Source organism: Scomber japonicus, chromosome 2, assembly GCF_027409825.1.
Source record: "Scomber japonicus isolate fScoJap1 chromosome 2, fScoJap1.pri, whole genome shotgun sequence".
Lineage (NCBI taxonomy): Eukaryota > Metazoa > Chordata > Actinopteri > Scombriformes > Scombridae > Scomber > Scomber japonicus.
Genome location: NC_070579.1, coordinates 32,502,160 through 32,523,719, shown reverse-complemented (window position 1 = coordinate 32,523,719; position 21,560 = coordinate 32,502,160). Strand labels below are relative to the sequence as shown.

General features: G+C 36.9%; 2 protein-coding genes across 2 annotated transcripts; both read right to left on the bottom strand.

Moving 5' to 3' along the window:
• Positions 1-4,758: 4,758 nt before the first annotated feature.
• On the bottom strand, positions 4,759-10,210 carry LOC128374533 (CD209 antigen-like). Its single transcript, XM_053334807.1, has 7 exons — positions 10,067-10,210; positions 9,578-9,708; positions 7,968-8,066; positions 7,065-7,859; positions 6,628-6,770; positions 5,799-5,908; positions 4,759-5,676 (listed from the first exon to the last, which is right to left on the bottom strand). Exons 2-7 carry the CDS (start codon positions 9,684-9,686, stop codon positions 5,529-5,531), a joined length of 1,404 nt encoding a protein of 467 aa, XP_053190782.1. The 5' UTR covers positions 9,687-9,708; positions 10,067-10,210; the 3' UTR covers positions 4,759-5,528.
• A 5,659-nt stretch (positions 10,211-15,869) lies between these two features.
• LOC128374544 (N-acetylaspartate synthetase-like) lies at positions 15,870-18,378 on the bottom strand. Its single transcript, XM_053334814.1, has 3 exons — positions 18,086-18,378; positions 17,534-17,698; positions 15,870-16,258 (listed from the first exon to the last, which is right to left on the bottom strand). Exons 1-3 carry the CDS (start codon positions 18,312-18,314, stop codon positions 15,870-15,872), a joined length of 783 nt encoding a protein of 260 aa, XP_053190789.1. The 5' UTR covers positions 18,315-18,378.
• Positions 18,379-21,560: the final 3,182 nt, after the last annotated feature.

The following is a 21,560-nucleotide window of genomic DNA, read 5'->3' as shown; positions in this document are numbered from 1 at the left end:
AATAAACTTTAAAAAAAAAAAAACATTTATAGCTGCACTCCTGGTGTTACAATGCATGTCTATACGGAAGCAGAAACCCATATATTGACAATTTTGAACAGGAAGCTCTTCAATGGAAATAAACAGTACCAGTACATGAAGGCAATGTCTGTACTGCAAATGTTTACAGTAATGGCTTATTGATAATATTTTCTGAATATTTCAGAAATTAAATATCAAAGGTGGAATAGAAAATTGCACCAAATATCCTACCTGATGAGAGTTTCTCCTGGAGTGAGTGTGTGTGTGTGTGTGTGTGTGTGTGTGTGTGTGTGTGTGTGTGTGTGTGTGTGTGCATAAGTTCAAGTTCCACAAACGTGACGCACACCAGGGAAACTGTACAAAGTCCCTTATGAGATGTGTTATAAATTCTTCTTGTTGCGTAACTTTGAATAACATAAGATGAACATCTGCTGTAGAACAAAAATATATTTATTTGGGTTCAGTCTCATTTCACTTGTAGTTTTGTCTACTTACAAATTGTGTTTTTGCAGATCTTAAACTGACTACAAAGATGTGTTTTCTTTCTTTATTATTCTCTTGTTTGTTTTCTTACAGTACTGCCTTCTGGTGTAGGCCAAGTTAAGAAAGGATTAAGTGGCACATAATATACCAGTTACAGATCTATATTTCTAACCTGGGGCTCCACTGGAATCATGGCAAATAACGCTTAATTTTTTGGCAGCACACTCGAGGCCATTGTTGTTGCTGCTCCACCTTCCTACCACTGACCCATCCAAGCTCCACCTTTGGTGCCTGGTCCGTGGACCAGCCCCAGTTTACTTGTGTTATGCGTTATCTACCTGACTCTGAGTTGTTTTGACTCTTGAATTTCTTTTTTTTTCTTTTCTTATTGAAAATACATGTTGCGAAGAATCCTAAGTTTCAACTGGCTGAACTGAAGATTTTTCCTGCAACAGCCCACTCTGATTGGCCAGCTCTTGGAAGTTTCCCCTTGGGAGTCTTCCACCTGCTGTGGAGGTTACATCAACAAACCTCGCAATAAACTATAGTAGAAGGATTTCACAGTTTTCAGTCACCAAAATGGAAAAATGTAGCAACTATGGAATGGACAGCTTTTTATGGCCATGTGCAAGGTAACAAAAACACATTTCCATATTAAACTCAAGTTGTGGAGTTTATCACAACTTGAGTATCGAATATCAGAGTGAAAGAAGGTTAGGTTTGTTTATGGGTGCCGGAAGGGGTGTAATTGGGGTGTGTTCCCGCTCCTGAAACTGTGCTTCACAAGCTTCAATTAATGGTGAAGGGGACTGTAGCTGAGGATCTGCCAGTCAATGTAGGACCAGCTGCCAAGCAGTATGCTAGTGTGGTAAACAGCACATACAGCCAGTCAAGGCCCAGTCAGGCAGTTGTGAAACTGAAATTTACGAAAATGCTAGTTTCACTTTAAAACCTGACTTACAGTAGCCCCACTGGTGTCTTCTCTCAGCATGCTAATCAGGTCAGAGTGCCTGTTCAGTGATGTGCTCTACATACACAGACACGTGCAGATACAGCAAGATAACTGCAATATGATAGAGAAAATAATGAAGAGTTTCCATATGACATTTGGGTCAAAAGGGAGTATAATTCATCTATATATATTTGTACAAGTGGGGGAAAAAATCCCCCTTTTTTCTTTTGATTACAAGGGCATATTGCACTAGTGTATAATCTACAGTAGCACTTTAACACCATAGGTTAAACACTTTATATTGCCAAGTGCATGAGACATACCTACAATATACAATATTTAGCATCTGATTAGCTTCTTTTTTTTTTTAGATGACAATGAATATAGGATGCATATATTTATATGGGAAAGTATGGGACACAGAATGTCTGTCTGTTGGTTGTGTGTGAAAGTATATTAAAGTATGTGAAGCTGAGACTTTTTACCTGTCAGTACACATGGAGCTGCTCCCACACAGCAGTGCAGCAAAACAGAGAACTCACCACCAACCTGTTTGAGTGGGCAGGGTAGTGGATTATCTAGATAGACAGATGAATACACACACACATAGACCTACTATGACATGATGCTGCAATGTAAGTGTATATGTTGTACAGTGCACTTGAGCTCTCATGTGGCTGTAAACTGTATGCCACTACACGATACAGTTCTACAATATAAGGAAAATAATAAATACATACAATACAATAAGGGAAATACTGTAGTAAGATGTGCAACATAATGTAAAGTTTGCACATTGTTTTCTCAAAACTAAAGGTTTATGACACTCATGCTTATTACAGGGTAACTTTGCTGTGTTTCTACAAATCTGTTTCATTGAATTGAAATTACATGTAGGATGTAAGAAAAAGTGAAGGAATTATATAGTTAAGTTTGTTAGACAACGTAGAAGGTTTAATTAACTGTATGAAAATATATTTTCCCAAAGGTATTGAAATCGAAATAAATTCAAGATAGAATATAATTATAGATACAGTATGTTAATATGGAGCAGAGAGGAGGACTTTCTTTATAACAGACAGAATGAATGCATGTGTGGATACAAAACTAACCATATAAACACTGACAAAAGAAACACTGCTTGACAAAATAGAATTTGTTCCTCATCCATGTTCGGAGTCACTGGATTCAGCATTTCTTTGGCCTACAGTTTTGTCTTTTAACATTTTTTTTAAAAAAAAATTTAAATTTTGTCACAGCTTGTCAATCATGCAACTTTAAAGAACTATTCTACACTATTCTATATGAAAGGTGCAATATAAATAAAGTTTGATTGATTGATTGATTGATTAATTGATTGATTGATTGATTGATTGATACAGCAGGTAGAGCCACTCAAAAACTGCAGATTAGTGTATGTTTGATGCACAGTAGGAAGGGCAGACGCTGCAAACAACGACTCTTCAGTGATGTTTGAAATCTGAAACAATTTGCCTGTTTAACATCTTCAATTAAATGTGTGGATAATCCATTTTATTATACTGCAGTTAATAAGTAAGGATTGTTGTACATATGTTAAAACAATCAATTGTTCTGTAAATGTTGCTGCTCATTAGGTGAAATATTCATTTATTGTTTGTCTGTTTCAAAAAGATCTAAGGAGGAAGAAAATAAAAGGAACACCCAGTACTGAGAGAGTAATGAGAACACACTCTTAGGAAAATGCGAAGGCGGATTGGAAAGGAATGAGTAGGATCTCTGGCTATGGGATTGTTGTGCCAAACAGAGGAGAACATCCAAGCAACACTATGACAGACTCATCATCTTTGTTACACTGTTCTGTTGTATTGTTTAATTTTTAAGATGGTTATCTTTCTCATGGTTTCAAAGCATAGTGTATGCTGAAGGTTGATTATGTGGCCCAGTGGAGATAAATGTTGGTCAGTGCAGCTTTCCCAGCAATATATTCACCTAAAGGTCCTGTTTTAACAGTAAAATGTGTTGGCAGAAGCACTACTAATGCAATACCAATTTGGTTTGATTTTTTTTTTCTCATAAAGGAGTAAAGGTTAGTAGTATGAGGGTTGTAACACAGAGGAAATGCTAACTTAAAAAAAGAGTCATACAACAAAAAGCAATAATTACCTTTCATCATCGAAGTTCTTTCTTGAACAGCAGAAGGAATTGTGTGATGTCTGTTCTTTTTGTGGACTGACCGGGTCTAATTCAGGTGACAAATGGCCAATTGGGTTCAGCTGATCTACAGTAGCTCACCTTGACAGTAAAAGTTGTTGAAAAAGCTTGCTTCTCCCTTCAGGCAGCATCTACCCTGTACACCCTGTATAACGGGCATAATAAAAAACTAATTTAAGGAATTGTGTATGTATATATATGAACATATGAAGCAGGGGGGAAAAGAAACTGGGACATGTGACAGAACACCTTATAAAACAAGGTACTTACAGAGAATGGATACAATTAAAATAACTCAATAATAAATGTATTTGTAATGAAGTTAATGTTTTTCATAAAATGAAACTGATTTTGCAGCAACTGCAGGGTTGAGCAGAGATGTTTTTAGATTAAATCAGCTGAAAGAAACTAAACATTTACACCGAGGTAAGTTGAACTATGGCTCAAACTATGGTACAGTAATTTTCTGTGGTTTCATTATCTTGAGGGAAAACTTTATTTAGTTCTTTGAGAGATTGTAAGTGATTTGTGCATCTTATACAGTATCTCCCACATGGACTCTCTTTTCATCACACATCCTGAACTGCTTTGTGACAAATGTGACCAAAATGTTTCAGAAGTAGAAATAAATGATATCTTTAGACAAGAGGAAACAAAGTTGACAAGCGCTGGCTGAATGGCATCTGGTACTTGAGGTTCTGGTGGTGCAAAAACATGAAACTGTATTTGCTTAAAGTCAGCTATAACTAAATATGCATAGGCAAAGCCAAATGGCCATCATACTAGTAACATCCTAGGAATAGATCTGACTTTCCTTTGACATTTGTCAGTTCTAAAAAACCTGAAAATGGTCATACAGAAAAGGTACTCATTTCTCTACCAGATATCACTAAGCAACACTAAGCAAACTCTGAAATAACTTAAACACAAGCACAAAAACTTAATATAATGACCACTACACTAATGTGTAGTGGTCATTATATTAAGTGCAATCTTTTGGTTGGACTTGACTGGTAGAAAAAATTGGTAGGAACTTTCTTTTGGCCTCAGTGTGTAATGATATTATTCTGAATCTGTGTACTCTCCTGATTAATGCAACATAACACACATTCATTATTTATTTATCATTGTCATTACAAGAACATAGTAATATAAATTGTTCTAATATATATGGCTTCATGCAAGTGTTTAAGATACCTGAGCATATAGATGAGCTCTATGAACGCAAGTCATTATATTAGTAGTACAAGATGAACAATGTGCAATCAATTCATTGTATGTGTACATAAATGAATAACTAAAATGTCTTTATATGAATATAAAGTAAGAAACACAATACATTTAATTGAATTGTAAGCATAGTACAACATCATTCTGGCACATTTCAGTAGTAAAAGCACTAATTGAATGGTTATTAATGTTGAAAATATAATACAGTATATTTATTGCTGGTGTCCTCTGAAATCAGTGTGAGACACTTACTGTACATGGTTGTGCACTAATGCCTTCTTGGTCAAACGACAAGCAACGATAACTGAGTACAGAAGTCGTTGAGTGACTTTAACTGCCACAAAAGAAATCAGCCTCTATATAATTTCACAAGTACATCTCATTCATATGTCAATCAACCAATCACAGTAGTAAATTAAATTGTATATTAATTAGTTATCATTCTTTAAAATGCCAGCTAGTGAATACAGTATCTAATCATATAAGGCAAAAAGAAGCCATTATATGAGCAGCTATCAATGGAAATCCCTATTCCCTTTGAAACAAGCATGGTTCAACATTACCAAGACAGCACAAGCTGGTCCACCTGCTAGATTCAACTTGTCAATACATTCCTAATGACAAAAACGTACACGTTGGTTTTTAACTGTTAACAAACCGACATCTCACAAATCCAGTTTTGTTCAAGGTTACAGTTCTCATCATTCCACTCGCCCTGTCTGGTCGCACGGTGCCAGAACTCCACACAGTCCTGGTCTCTTCCGTTGTAGCTGTTGGGCTGGCCTGAAGCCCAAAACCTGTAGGCCAGAGGGAGACATTCAAATTGAAAACAAATACTAATCTATCGTTGGGTAGTTTAAATCAACATTGTGGAGAGATTTTATTTTGGTCATGAAGCAATGCAAGTCTTGTCTCTTACGTTTTGGTCATTGGGGTCCCATCCACCCATTGCCACTGCCCCTCTACTCCTTTATCAGTCAGTCCAATCCAGACTTCTTTGTCACTTCCATACAGGGTATTGATGAAGTCCTATGAGGGGAAAGCAATAAATTTAAAGCTATTGTAGTGGGTTTTCACACATGAAATAGCATTAAATTAAAAAAACAGCAACAATACTGTATTTTACTTTATGATCATGTCATACATACAGTAAAATTGGGGTATAGTGGAGAACATAGCTTAATAGCAAAATTGTTCAGTCTATTTCAGCTCATTGTTTTGGTTCACTTTCAACCCTCATCAACTCCAGCTTAACACAGCTGTGCACTGCTGTCAGCAGACACCCTATTATTAATTTCCAATGCAGCAGATGTACTGATCATGTTACCATATGTTTTGGTGTATTGGGGATTCATTTAATTAACATTAACACATTCTTGAGCACCTTTTTCATTGACCAGTTTCATTTTGGTTAGATGCATTTTAGAACTACATAGCTTAGCTTCTTTTGAGTGCTTGGCCGCTTTGTTGACCACATTTTCAGAGATTTTTCAGTTTCTCACATTTTCAGTTTTATTGTTTTTTTTTAATAATGATTATTTAAAACAGCTATCTGGTACAGCAGCAAACAGGTTTGGATGAGGGTAGAAAACTGAAATCCAAAACAATGAGTAGATAGGTGTGAGACACGTTGTGGAATTGGATATTCAAACAAAAGCCCTCCAGTTGGTTCATTGTGCTTTCAGAATAAAAATGTTTATAGTAAAACCTGCACATACATGCATATTAAAAAATGCACACAGACATACCATCTCTTCTTTGCTCGTTACGATTGCCAAATCTCCTCCTTTGCCTTTACAGTATTCTCTGCTCTGGCTCCAGGATTTCTGGCTAACAGAAGTGAAGTAGCAGCTCCCCTCAAACTTTTTCCAGCCAGTGGGACAGTTCTTACCTATAATGGTATTCATCGATCAATAACCAAACACTAACCAGCATATGTCCTCAAGAGCACTGAGAGAACATTTGTTTGTCATCAGATGGCATTTCACACAAAAATATATTTTACTTGTGTACTGAGAGTCTATATTTCAAATCTAATCAAGACAAAATTCAACCATTGTTTTCAGCTGTGACCAACATCACTTTGTCAAAAAAAGCCACATGCATTCTTCCAGGTGAGAGGAAATTTCTAAATTTGAAACAATTTTAATGAATACTGTTTTTTAATATATTTCTGCCAGTTTACCTTGAATCTTTATATTCAGTCTGTCAAAGTCCGCCTTAAGCTGGTCTCTCTCAGCGGTCAGGTTGTCGTTTTTCATTCTCGCCAGGTCTCTCTCGTCAGTTGCATTTTTGCATGTGCTTTCAAGCTCTTTCTTCTCTTTAATCAAGGAATTGTAAGAAGCCCGCAACTCTTCTGTGGCATTTACAAGTAAGTTGTAAGTACCCTGGAGAAGGTCTTTTTGTGTCGTTACGTTTTTGTGACTGCTTTCTATCTTGTCTTTCTCACTGGAAGAGAAGTTGTATCTGCCCTGTAAATGCTCTATTTCCTGAATCAGAGTGTTGTAGTTCATTTGCAACTGCTCTTTGGATCTGGTTGCATTATTGAATTTGTTCTGTAAATTGTCCCTCTCTTTGGTCACTGAGGTCAAACGGACCTCTAAGTCCTTTTTGGTGTTGAGCGTTGTATCGTATGAATTTTGCAGTATCTTGTTGTTTTGAGTCAAGGCATTGTTTGCAGTCTCTAACGTGGTTTTAGTTGCCTTTAACTCCTCTAACTCCTTGTTTGAAGCAGCAGCACTAGCCTGTAACTGACTTAGATCAGCTTTATTTTTGCTTGCTTGTTCAGTCAGTAATTTGTTATTGGTCTGTATTTGATCTCTCTTTTTAGATAAGAAGTCATATCTTTGCTGTAACTGATTATAGCTGCCTTCAAAATCCCTTTTCTGTTTTTGCGCCGACCTCAGGCTTTCTTGTAGGTTGTCTTTCTCTTTATTCATGGTTACTTCTTTGACCTCATGGGATTTCTCCACACTTCGGTCTGCCACAGAGGATAAAAAACACATTGTCAATCAGTGATTTTACCACAACATAAGGGAAATTTGTGAAAGATGAATATTCAACAGGGAAAGCATAAGGGTAGACTCACAATGAACACTCTGACCTATGACCGCAGCCAACAGGAGGACACACAGCAGCCCGAGGCAAACTGTTGCAACCTTGAAAGGGCTGTTCCTCACCACGTAGACTGAACAACAGCAAGAGCAAGAACAGAAACTTGAAATTGATGAAGTGATTTCAGGAACTTGTGGTTAGCTTCTTCAGTAATATGATGGCAAATGGTATTACAAAATGTTCTACAGGATATCCATTTTAACAGAAAGTGCTGATTATTTGTTATTAAGAAATGCACATGATTCATTATGATTTTGAAACTCTCAAAACAACATAAAACAGCCTAAATCACATATCATTTGTAAAATATCTAAGAAGCCAAAGGAACTGGCAAACCTAGTAAAATGGTACCTGGAGCTTTTTTATCTTGATTTAACTTTTGATGTAAACAATTTGTTAAAGTGAGATTTTTTTTAAATGGGTAAAATAAATACAAAGAAATAAATGTTTTGGCTAATCCTGGGAATGAACTACCTGGAAAATCAGATACATTATCACATTAACATAACAAATCCCATGCTGCAAATAGTCAGTCCTGTTCGGTGCACATGACCTAAGACAGCCAATGATACTGATGAGATACGTAAATGCGTCAATATAAATTATATGGCACATTTTCAATAAATTGTCAAATTCCTACTGTCTCATACTGTGTTATAGCTTAATTTAGCTTCTTTAGTCCCAGTGATTTTTTTTTACTTTCTCCAGTGCCGACTTTGTTAACCACATTTTAGCTTCCTGAAATTTCTTCCTGTTTTAATTGTATGAAAACTGAATTAAAGCAATAACAGTAGATTATTTAGGCCACATTTAGGAAACAAGAACAAGGTAAGAACACGACATCCTATCACTTTATACTTTAGTTGTTACAGCAAACATGTTAAAACACATCTAGCAACATTAGCATGCTTCTGACGCATTTTTTTAATGCAGTCTAATATTTACCCTTCTTTTTTTTAAGTATATTTTTTGGGGCCTTTAATGCCTTTAATGGACAGACAAGTAGAGAGAGAGACAGGAAACTGGAGGCAGAGAGGAGGAGTGACACGCAGGTGCGGGATTTGAACCGGGGTCGCCTGCAACGAGGACTATAGCCTCAGCACATGGGGTGCGCTAACCACTGAGCTAAACACCGCCACGCAGTTACCCTTCTTTTAGGTCTGCATCTCCGCTAATTCCTGAGGGAACTATTTGGCTCTAAGGCTCCACTGTTTTTTCAAGCTAGTTGCTAATTCTGTGGGTCTACTGTTTGGTGCTGGGCAGTTAGCTTAAAGAAGGTGTATGAGCATTTTTTTAACTCCAGCCACATGACTCCAAATGAATGCTAATGTTGTTCTGTGTTAGCTTTGGAAATAGGCAATTGTTTGCTCACATGTTTGCTATATAAACACTGTGATGTAGTCAGTCTGTGTATTTATTAATTAATTTATTTCAGAGAAATCATAAATGGAACAAAAGAGACAGGACTGAAAAAGAAAATGTTCTGTGGAGCTTTGGGGAAGTGACTGCTGACAGTTTGGTTTGGTCTCATGGTTCAAATTGTGTAAATATCATCCAGCCTTATTTGAAATGAAGTTTTGTTACCTGAATTCCGAAACTTGGGCATGCCATCCTCTAAAAGTTGCTTGTAGCCGACTTTATTGTCATCAATGTCCATGTTTGTCACTGTTGATGACTTGAACTCGGCAGTCATGTTTGCATCTGCTCTGGAGAGTCTGAACAATGAAACAAAAAAGAAAAAGCAGCATCTGATTTAATTCTTCAATGTTTTACTACATTACTAATGTTACTACAAAATCTCCCCCCTTTCAGTCATTTCACTCTCTTTTATGTCCCTCCAATTCATATCTTTTCATAAAGAAGATGCAGAGCGTATCAATATTTTTGTTCTTTTTTTTGTATTCTTTAAATGATCTATTTATATGGTCAGTGTGCTGAAATGTGACTTCTTTGTTACTAATAGCTTAAAATAATATACTTGGTGTTCCAGGATTTATAATTCAAGAAGTGTGTTACTGCTAGGTTTTGGAATATAGTAGATCATGAATCTAAGATACACAAAGTAAATCTTACCTTTCCTTGAAGAGATGAAGCCAAAAACAACCAAAGAATTGGATATATTAAGGAGTTTGAAACTGAAGTCTAACTTCTAAATTGTCTCCTGTAACTTCACCCTGCAAAGACAATGTCGCAATGCTGCCTGAAATGCCACATTCACAGTAATGTCTGCATTCCCAAAACTGACCAGTGGACCAGATTTAAGAGTTGGTCAGTAGGCGGAGTAAGAGCCTCCATCCTTCCTTCCTGAATCTGAGTTAGTATGAAAAATCAGACTGAGGAGTGTTTATGTTGAAATAATACTCAGGATACTCTTGGCCTTCTGATAGTGCAGTTTGTGGTGCTATTATAAGATTTCATATAGCTTTCTTTCTTTATTAGTTTTATTATCATTGTAACTGCAATTTCAAGCTAACAAGTTAAACCTATTTGTGAAATATGGATGTGTCCGACTGGAATAAACACCTCCTCTCCAGATACTTAAAACTCATCACATCAAGCCACCGTACATCTTAAATAAAAACCCTGTTAAGTTTTGATTTGGTGCCAACTGAAATAAAGATCTGAGGAAGCGTTGGGCCCATTTCAAAACATTAACCACATGCTGACATGAACGGATATAAGAAAGAGAACACATTCTAAAAAACACAGAAATGCTGAACATGCAGTTTTCATATCATCATAATGTAAAAGTCTGAGTCAGGTCGGTTACTCAAGTTTTGTGCCAGCTATTTTACACTCTTAGTACATACACACAATGCTTGAAAATCATTGTTCAGACTCTGTTTCATCTAGCTGTGATCATTAATGCACTACAGTATGTGTATCTTTAACACCAGACAGTGATTCTTTGAGAATGTAGAATTATATTGTTGTCTGTTTGATTTTTTCTCACATTTATCTGAACTTCATGAGTATATCTTCATACTACTTAATGTATGATGCAGTATACAGTACTCGCACATTACTCTTATTGTTACACATTTCATATACACTACTCTCAGTGCTCAGATTACTATAGAGCTCACTCCTGGACGTATTCATGTTGACAAATGGTTCACCATTTTTCAAGTGTGTCTTAAAACAATAGTCAGGTGTCCATATGAACAGTGAAAGTGTGGTTTTCTTTCTGTAATCTTTCCTCTTGGGTTCCGTTTCATAAAGCCTGCTCAGAAAAGCGGGGCATATTGTAGAACACCTGACTTTAATGAGCCTAACAAATGAGATCAGGCTTAAGAGCGGTTCCATAAAGACCGATCCACGTGAGCAAAATCAGACTAATTCAAAACAGGCTTGAGTATTCAGACTAATTGTGTGTGCCATTCATAAGCAGCATATGACGGTGAACACAGATCAAATGGATTCACAATGGCTCCACAATAGCAGACACTTCTGCTGGAGATATATGAAGAATTTAAACATATGATCACAAAAAGAGGTAATACAGCATGGATAAATAAAATCCAAGAGAAAGGCTGGCAGGAAATTGCTAATTGATTGAATGGGTCTGATCTCTCTGTGAAGGTGCACCCTTGTTGCAGTGCCCTGAGTATTGTGGCAGCTCCTTCATGTACAAGCTCCTCAATCAAGGGACACGCCATGACTGACAGAGCATGGGTTGAGGTCATTAATTACTGTAGGCTGGACCTTAATTAGTTAAAATAAAAGGGGAAACACCTTGACATGTATCCACTAAACAAGTTTACTTTTTAGACATTATTTTAAATGTACTAATCAGTAACCAATACCTTTTGGTTACTAAAACAGCATTACCTACCAAGAAAATAGCAGTTTAAGGCATATGGATTTAAATATTACATTTCTTGTCCAGATATTTTTGCAGTTGTTCAATATTTATGAGGCTGTTATTCTGTTAGGCCTCAATGTCTCAATGTGAGATATCATGAACACATATGTGGGTTATGTGTGTGTATATACAGTGGGGGAAATAAGTATTAAACATGTCAACATTTTTTTCAGTAAATATATTTGCAATGAGGATACTCACATAACAATTCTCACCAGACTTTGGTATTAACTCAAGAAATCCACAAATATAAAGAAACTTTTCATAGCTCATCAACATAACCCAGCTGATATTAACTTGCACAGATAGAGGTAAAATGTAGCTGGTTCCTTGCCTCTCCTTGCCTTGGTGTGTTGCTTTTTCTTAGTGTGTTAAATACTTTTTTCCTGTGTCATTCCACTTTATTACACATAACTTTATTTATGGGCTTTAATCTTATGGTTTATTTATATGTGTGGATTTCTTGAATTAACACCTAATAATAGTATTGAAAAAAATGTTGATGCTGCAATACTTATTTCTCCCACTGCATATACATTTGTATACCCTATACATATGAGTATGTTGAAGTTTTTATTAGGCTACAGCAATATGTGTTCCTCATATCAAGACAATGTTTAAAAAGACTTGCTTTGCGAAGACTATAATACCATCCAATATAATACCCAAAACATTGAATAAATGCCAGCTGAGGGTTACATTTAAGATCTTGATGACTTGTCAAAAGTGTGTGGATGTGAGAAAAACTTTAATCAGCAGTGTTTCAAAACTGCAAAACAACTCATGCTTAGTCAGGTTCCTGTGAACATGATACAACAAATCAGCAATGACACATCCCAGCCAGGAAACAAAGTCAGGAAACACATAGCTGCCCAAACTTGTGTGTGCAAGTTCTGCCATATTATCGTCATCTCAATCATAACTTTACAAATATAGAGTAAAAGTAAACCAATTTAATCCATTAAGTGTGCACAGACCTTGGACTTAATTGTAAGAATGTGAAATAATTGGTGAGTCACCTTTTATATTGATTGAAGGCAGTTTTCCATTAGCATCAGAAAATTACCTGTGATGGTGATGTATTCTGTGAGTTTGATCAGAGAACAGGATGTAAGGTCAGTAATATTGTGGTAATTCGCATTCATTCTCACAGTGTGTGATGCTGCATATTCATGCGTTTCTGCTTCTAGCAGCAAGGAGAAGTTCTCCCAGAGGACACTACATTTAGCTGAACTGAATGGGGAAGTGCGAGTTCACTAACCCAGCCTTTCTCAAACGGAGATACTCCGGGGTGCTTCATCCGTCTTGCCGTCAAAAATTATTAAACTATAGCTACAACTTATTGATGAAAATGCAGATCATTAACTGTCTGATGCATCATTAAAATTTGTCTTACATGCACTTTTCCTCATGTTAAGACATCAACGTCAGAATCAGCGAATGAATAGTGTTCTTTTTTTTCTTTTTATTACCACGTGATGCATGCTGACTTATGAAACAGTTAGGTGAAACAGTGCACACAAACTATCATGGCAAGTTTTTATGAAAAGAAAGACTTGATGACCCTGAATCCATCAACTTCCTCATCTGTTTATAGCCTAGCAACGAGAGTAGTTTAGGCCGGCAGCAAGACCAAGAAAAGGGTCTACAACTACAAGTACTTTATCTTTATCAGGGACCCATCATGCCCTCTTCCACTGTGCCTGGTATGTGGTATGAAATTGTCAAATCAAGCAATGGTTCTGAGCAAACTTAAAAGATACCATTGACAACAACTCAACCGACAAGAGCAATGATGACGTCTGCAAAAGTGTCACAGAGTGTACTGGAGGTTAGCTTTCTAATGACCGATATAGTAGCTAAGGTTAAGAAGCAACAATTTGCAACAAAATGCTGGGCCCACAAGCAGTGAAATAAATTGCAACAGTTCTCCTGTCAGAGTGCAAAACAGAGATGTTAAGATGTTTCCTTTATGCAGTTCATTCTAACGGCATCTGAAAATGTTCAAGGAGAGATTTAAACATTATTCTCTATCACAGTCTTTTGCGTAGTTTGGGTTCATGTGCACTGAAAAGAGACTTTGCCATGGCTGGCACAGAAGCAACCAGCAGAGATCAGATAAAATCACACATTAAACATGACATTTCAAGACATGGTTTTGGACATGATTTGGATATCATTGGAGAAAAAGTCGAGCCTGACTTGCATTAAGAATACAGAGCGACTGAGCTCTGGACCAGGAGCCTCATCTGCCTCTCATCCATTCCCTAAAGAATAGGGCGGTCGTGTGTATCATCCCAGGCTGACAATTCCCCTATAAGTTACATTTACCTTGAGATTTTGAATATTTTTAAAAGGTGCCATGACTGAAAAAGGTTTGAGAAACACTGCACGAACCCATAGCTGTGAGGATGCTAATAGCAAAGTAAAAGGGTTTCATTTTATGTTCATTCACTTTATGAATATTTTGAATCATTATTTGACAGAAACCTTGGATGGCAGTTTCCAACAGCTGCTGAAACAGCACGTGTTAACAGTTAGTAAGCCAACTGAAGACAAATTAAGAGGAAGTGAAGAGTCCTGACAGGGCTGGGATCAACTGCTGCACCCTACTGTTATCTTGTCTGCAGCTGAGTAGTCAAGATAAGCTCTAAAAGAGACTGAGAATCACAAATGTACAGACATGACCACTCCAAGGTGTGTACAGAAAGATGCATTGTTGTTTTCCCAGAGATATATGCATTAAAGCAAATCTTTGGTTCATTTGAATGTTACACTGACAGACTCCAGAGTAAAGGCTTAAAATAAAAAAGACCTGCAGGGCTTTGTTAGTAGCGAAGCAATGCAAATGAGATTTATCCATTTTAAATAATTCACTATTTTAATACCTGCCAGTACAGCCACGGACAATGCATAGTTATACAAATATTTGTATATTGCATATTTACTGAGCTAAAGTCATGTGGATAATAACAGACTGTACAATTCAAAAGACACTGATATTAAACAAAATGTCTTTTTAAAAAGTCACAATCTGTTAGTACATACAATTTCAAATGACCATTTATTCAAATCACCAGCCTTAAACAACAAAATATCATTGTCCTTACAAAGTGATCTATATAAAGGCATTGTCATATAGCACCAGTATCGACAGGGAAACATCATTTGTCAATGCCCTTTTAAAATAACCCATAAACGGATCCATCACCTCTACGGTTTAAAAATAATTGAGTTTAGGTTGCTAAAATACTTGGGTATGAGTACAGAAAGATCGTAGTCACAGTTAAAAGACATTGTTCTTGACTCAATTTCACTTTTGTTGTGTGAAACAATGACAGTAAATTTTAAGATTGAATACATTTTAATTTAATTTATTTTTACTTGAAACTTGCATACTTATGTACTTGTGTGTTCAGTTCAGATGTCAATTAATTGAGATGGGGTAGCTGTGGATCAGGAGCTATCTGCGATTTGGTCCCCGTCTCCTCCGGTTGTGAGTTGTAAAAACACTCTATACACATTTCTTTTGGACAGACTTTTCCTAATGTGACCCATAAAAGATGCAACACATTTGTTTATATGCAAATGTACAAATTTGACCTGTGTTTATTGAAAAAATATGTTATGATGGGGAATTTATGAATGTGAACTGGTGTAGAGACGAATTATGAGTCAGAATATTTAAACAGTATGTAAGAGTTAATATCTTATATGATTGCGTTGACAATTCTTAATTGTATAAAGAGAGAAATTACAGGAGAAAGAAAGACCGTTTGGCCAGAGATGGAGGTGAATCCCAGTCTTCACAGTCAGACAGGTTCACCTCCCTTCTAACAGGTGTAGTGGTGCTACAACATCATACTACTGAGAGAACAGAATTATTTGCATGGTAGCAAGAGGTTGCTGAATGGAAAACGGAAACATATGTCATTTTAAGTACATAAACGTGACAATGACTTTTGGTCACTATTCTGGTGAGGACAGTCTGTCTTCTGTCTTCACTTCGGGTCAGTGTTGTCCATTTAAAGTGATATTTTGCACATCCAGGCTGTAGTGATGATGGCTGACCCTGTAGAAAATTCGTTCCAGGAGGGACCATCTCGCACCAGGTGTGACAAACCCGTTTGTGACCTCCACACAGCGGAAGCCCAGATGCTTGTAGAGCTGGTGAGCAGCAGGTGTATATGCTGTGGTTCCCAGGACAATGGTGGAGTATTTGTGAGTGACAGCAAATTCCAGCACTTTACGCCCCAGTGCCACGCCAACTCCACACCGTCGACAGCTGCGGTCAACTGACATCCGCTTTAATTCAACTGAACCTCTTGGCTCCTGCTGGCCGACTGCTGCTACAACACCCACCACTTTGCCTTCCAGCGCTGCTACCCACAGACGGGAGTCTGAGGTGGAGGGCAAGGACACAACACAAACATGATGAATAAAGGATTAGAAAATACAGCGAACAAAGGCAAATCATTCATTTTCAAACACAATTCATGTCTCTTCTTTTCACAGTCACAGTAACAGTCTATGTCTAAGAAAATGAACTGATATCCTCTGTCAGCAAGAATTTTATTTCTTCTGTCATGTAGTTGTTATATATTTCCTAATGATAAGAATAACCTTTAGAGCAATGTTGAGTAAAAACTGTATTTCACAGGCCAAAAACATAAAAGATTATCACAGCATCTGATGCTTTGTTTTGGTAGAGCTGCTTATTTAATGTCTTTTACAAAGTTTGTGTGTCACCATGCCTCTGGAGAGTCTTCCCAATAAACGTTTGACTTTCAGCAGTAAATGTTCTGACTATCAATGAACGATCACTCAAACATTTCTTTGTTCAAGAGTGCAATAAGTGTGTACAAAGTAGAGCTATATCTTATTTTAAATCTATAAAGGCCCTCTCCATTTAAACATTTTTCTGCTTATTCATTCAGTTGGATCTGTTTGATGTTCATGTTTCACTCTTGAAGGCTGTTTCCACATTAATCTGCTGAAAATGCGCTCACTGAAAATCTGAGTTTATAAAGCATGTACCTCCGAGCATCATTGGTGACATCAAAATTAGTTTTAGGCCAAATGTGACCCGATATACAATTTACTCAAGTGTGATGCGGAACCTTGAATCCTCCTTGAATCCACTGAGCATAGACATTTTCAATGAAGAAGTATGTCTCGTGTACAGCAGTTGAACTTTTGAAATGAAACATATTTGGATATTTATAGATTCTGGAGTTTTAATGAGGAAGAAGAAGAAGATGCTATTCTAGGGATTTTTAACATAACAATTTATTATTCTAAGCAGATTGCTGCAGAAGACCTTCAATTATTTTCTGGACTTCATATCTGCCAGCATTGTTTTAGTCCAACTAGGCCTGCAGATAAAAGGCTTTGTTGTATTTACATATTAATCAATAAAAAATAACTTAATTTAGGGGTTTTTATGCCACTGAAATTTCATCTTTTTCATCATCATTTTCTTGCAGGTATTTTAAAGGCTAAAAAATTACTGTACTCACAAACTGTGCAGAAAGATTACGCTGTGACACTAAACTTTTGAATCCAGGTAATGCTATTTTGTTTGTGATTTTCATTTGATGTGTAAAAACTGCATCAGTTGGAAATAGTGAAAGCAGATATTTTTCAGAACATGCTGCATGTGAACATTTTAATACCTGGGGACTTCATGTAAAACTCTTCAATGTCACCCATGTCTGTGCTCATGGCTTGCTCCAGGTAGCCATGTATCACACGACTGCTGAAGAAGTAGCGCCCACACAGCACAAAAGCAGGGAGGAGTCCTATCACCCACCAACACATGGTGATGACAAAACATGCCACTGCCGGAGGAAAGATATACACAGATATGTGTGAATATTAAGAAAATATGCAGTTGTGCAAATATGCAACTGTCTTCATAACAACAGTATAGAAGACTATTAAGGTTTGCAGATTGCTTTCACAAGAGAAAAATACAGTGGAATACAGAAAACTACCAAGTTAAATTGAATTTAAAAGAAAATTGAAAGAACGTATTATAAAATGAGGCAAGACAAGGAAAGAAAGCAGAAGGATTCATGATAAACAAGGAAGTATAAGTACCTATTTGCAGCAATCATTGAGCTTTTACATAAAGGGTTTTGTATGTACCACCAAAAACTTTTGTTTTTCCACACTAAAGCTGCAGAAGCAGTCACAGAAAAAAGGAACTTATGCAGTGATCTTACCTGTCATAATAGAATAGAGCAGCAGACTCTCAGGGTGATGTCTCAAGCCTCTCAAGGCGGTGTCTGGTATCATCTCCATTAGCCCTTCAGAAAAGATCTGCTGTACCTGCAGCTTGTCCGCAGGCTCAAACTCACGCACAACTATTGTTTGAAATCCATTTTGAGCTTTTGGTCTTGGTTTTGGTTTGTTGTAATCCTCTTTGTGCACTTTTTCCTCCATATCAGACATTGTAAAATAATGGGCTGCGGCAGGCAGAGGATGCAGATATAACTCGTCTTTCAAATCTAACTAGTGTTTCTGCAGTAATGCTTCTTTTTGTTATGTATGAGATGACCAGCATACAGCCCAAATACGTTTGGAAGCCAGTCACACCCTCACCCTTATCAGTTCCCATATGGATGAGTGAGCAGATGTTGAGCTCAATGACAGTAAACCCTGATTATTCACTGACCTCTGTCAGACTTACAGTGAAAAGAGTCTTCAGTCTCAAGTTAGACTAGTTTAACTTTGAAAAAATGTGGCCCACCCTTAACAACAGCAAATGGATATATTCCTCATCAGAGCCAAGCCTGTTTCTTTGTTAAGAGGGGGTTTGCCACTGGTGAGCTGACAGACAGGTGCTCCCCCCATAAAGAGGAGAAATAAGGCAAGGCAACTCAAAACAGTTGATTACAGAGTGATGGTTAAAAAATTGTGCACTGTATCTATCTAAATTTGGGTTTAATGACCATGTACAACTGTTTTATTATCAAATAATTTCTTATTATGAAGGGCCTAGTTGGATACATCAGTTGTTCAGTCATAATTATGGATTAAAAGCTGTTGTGAATGCAATTTGCAACTTGGAATCTTCTAATTACATTAAATCCAATATGATGTGATCGCAGGATAACAATAGGGTGTTTCCTTTTTCATTAGAAACTAGTGAAATTTGATATACAGTAATTACATTACATTACATTACTACTTGTTTAGTCAATGTGACATGAATAGCCTCTTAGCTGCTAATGTGAAGTGTGGCAATATTGAGTTCAAAAAATGATCATGGTTATATCCATAATTATTATGACAGGACTAATATATGTTATAACTTTCTGCTTTCGGTTAACAATCTGTTATGTAATCTGCGCAATGAAGGAGCTGGAGGTGTGGGGAGGTGGTTACCTAATAAGGAGAAATGTGTGTAACCCTACACCTGGACTATAATTCAGTTCTTATTCCATTACTTAACTGCGATTTGCTCAAGATTTACACAGGCAAATGGTAGAAGGAGGTTTTAAATGGGCAAAATAAAGAGCATTCACAAACACCAGCTGTTTCTATGTTGGCTCGAGGCTTAAGATGGAGCTCTGTAAAATGAGCCACAAAAGCTACAGTTTATCCATTTGCACTACAAAGGGATATAGCTAATATAATGCAGTGATTTTATGATAACTTCCACACAATGAAAATAGAATGCAGTGATGACGGCAGAAGGAGAGGGGCTGGGGGGACGCAGGGAAACTGGCGGCGAGTGACTCACTTCTAGTACGAGAACTCTAAGGAGGTCTGTTCAGATCAAAAAGGATCAGCGTACATTAGACAAGACCATGCATGCCAAATGTGATATGAGGGTGGGATCAGTTGGATTCTATATTTAGCGGTGATGACGTGTTTTGGTTGTGATGCTTATGTGATAATGAAACAAATGTTGGAGTGGAAGAAGGCAAGAATTTGAAAAAAAGGTAAAACAAGAATGAGAAACAAAAACTGGAAGGACTTATCAAACCTTTGGTAATAGGAAAACTTTTCAAGGTTCATTATCTTTTAGTTTCTCAGTTCCCTCCTTCACACTGAACACACTTGACAAAAAAGTGTTTCCCTCTCCTTTAAATGCAAATGAATAACAGCACTGTCTGCTTAGAAACACTTTATCAGTGCATCTTAATGAACCCTTTCCTACACAAGTGAAGGCGAAACATCATTTGATAATGACACAAGCAAACATTAACAAACATGAAGCTACATCTCTCGAAAGATTTTCAAACTAGAACTCACTAATGATGAACGCACACCTTGAGCAGGGTTGACATTTTTTCCCTCAATAACACAGAAACACAAAAAATACCCACACACACTCCCTATCAACATCTCACACTCTCTTTTTTCAAAACACTGAACGTACTATGAACACAATACACCTAACAATCATCCCTTGTCTTGTAATATGATTAGCATTAACTCTGTCACAGATCGTCTGATTTATTCTATTCCTCTTATTTTATACCACATATACCTTTGTATTTATGCTAATAAGAATGACTGGGTTATGAATAAACAGAGAGACATATATTACCCATGAATGATGCAGCATGTTTGTGTCAATCAGGACAGCCTGATCTCACATTAATACATGAAATGGCTATGACATTTTAAAGGCTGATTTATTGGTCCTTTGACACTTTTGTTAAGTGTCGCTTGACAGAAATCAAAGAGTCACACAATGTTTTCAATTTATGCTTAGGTGACTTAGCTAAACTAATTCATTAGTTAATTAATTAAACAAGGACATTATCTAAAGTTACAGAACAAAATATCAATAAGAAAGTTCAGTGAAAACTACAATCTCCATGACAACGTTAGTAACACTACCCAATCACATTGCGTGACAAGTGCACGACATGAGAGGAACATGTTGAGCAGCACTTGACTCTGCCTAAAATGTGTCATTTCTTTCAAACAAAATTATCTGTCAGTACCATGAAAATATGGAAAGTCATAGTGGAACCTTTGTCATAGTAGACCTGAATATGATCTCTGTATAAGGTGATAAATATCCATATATGAAGGTGGCTGGTTGGGTGGACAAATGGATAGATAAATGGCAAAAAGTGGACCTAACCCTTTACTCTGCCTAACTTCAAGGAAGTAGTCATCACCAGTAGTGACCATTATAATCCAAACTATGATCTTTCCCTAACCCTAAGCAAGTGGTCTTTGTGCTGAAACCCAACCAGACTCTAACCACAGTGTGGTCACACCATTAATCAACTTTCTTTTTTAATAGTGGTTTGTAACAGTTTTGGAAAGCACAGACAAATGCAGCCTGATCTCACTGAAATACATTAAATGACCACAATCACTTTTACGCAATGCAGTGTTAGGAGTTGGTGGGCATTTTTCACATATTTCTGTGAGATCAGGTTGATTAGGAACTGACATATAGTATATTATCTTCATAATCACCTAGATATGTCTTAAATCATAAAAATGTTATAAATCATCTTGTAAATTAGTTAGAAATGTATCAGTTGCTAACAAATTCTGTTATGAGTCATCATAAGTTCAGTTCATCAGTTCATCATTGATCCCAGAACTGCAGAGTTATGAGTGGTAATTAGTTGGACTCAGGTACGTCTTGTGCATGGAATATTGGTATACACATAGGTTTTATTGATTGATGCAGACATCTAAGCCTCTCCACTAATTAGCCGT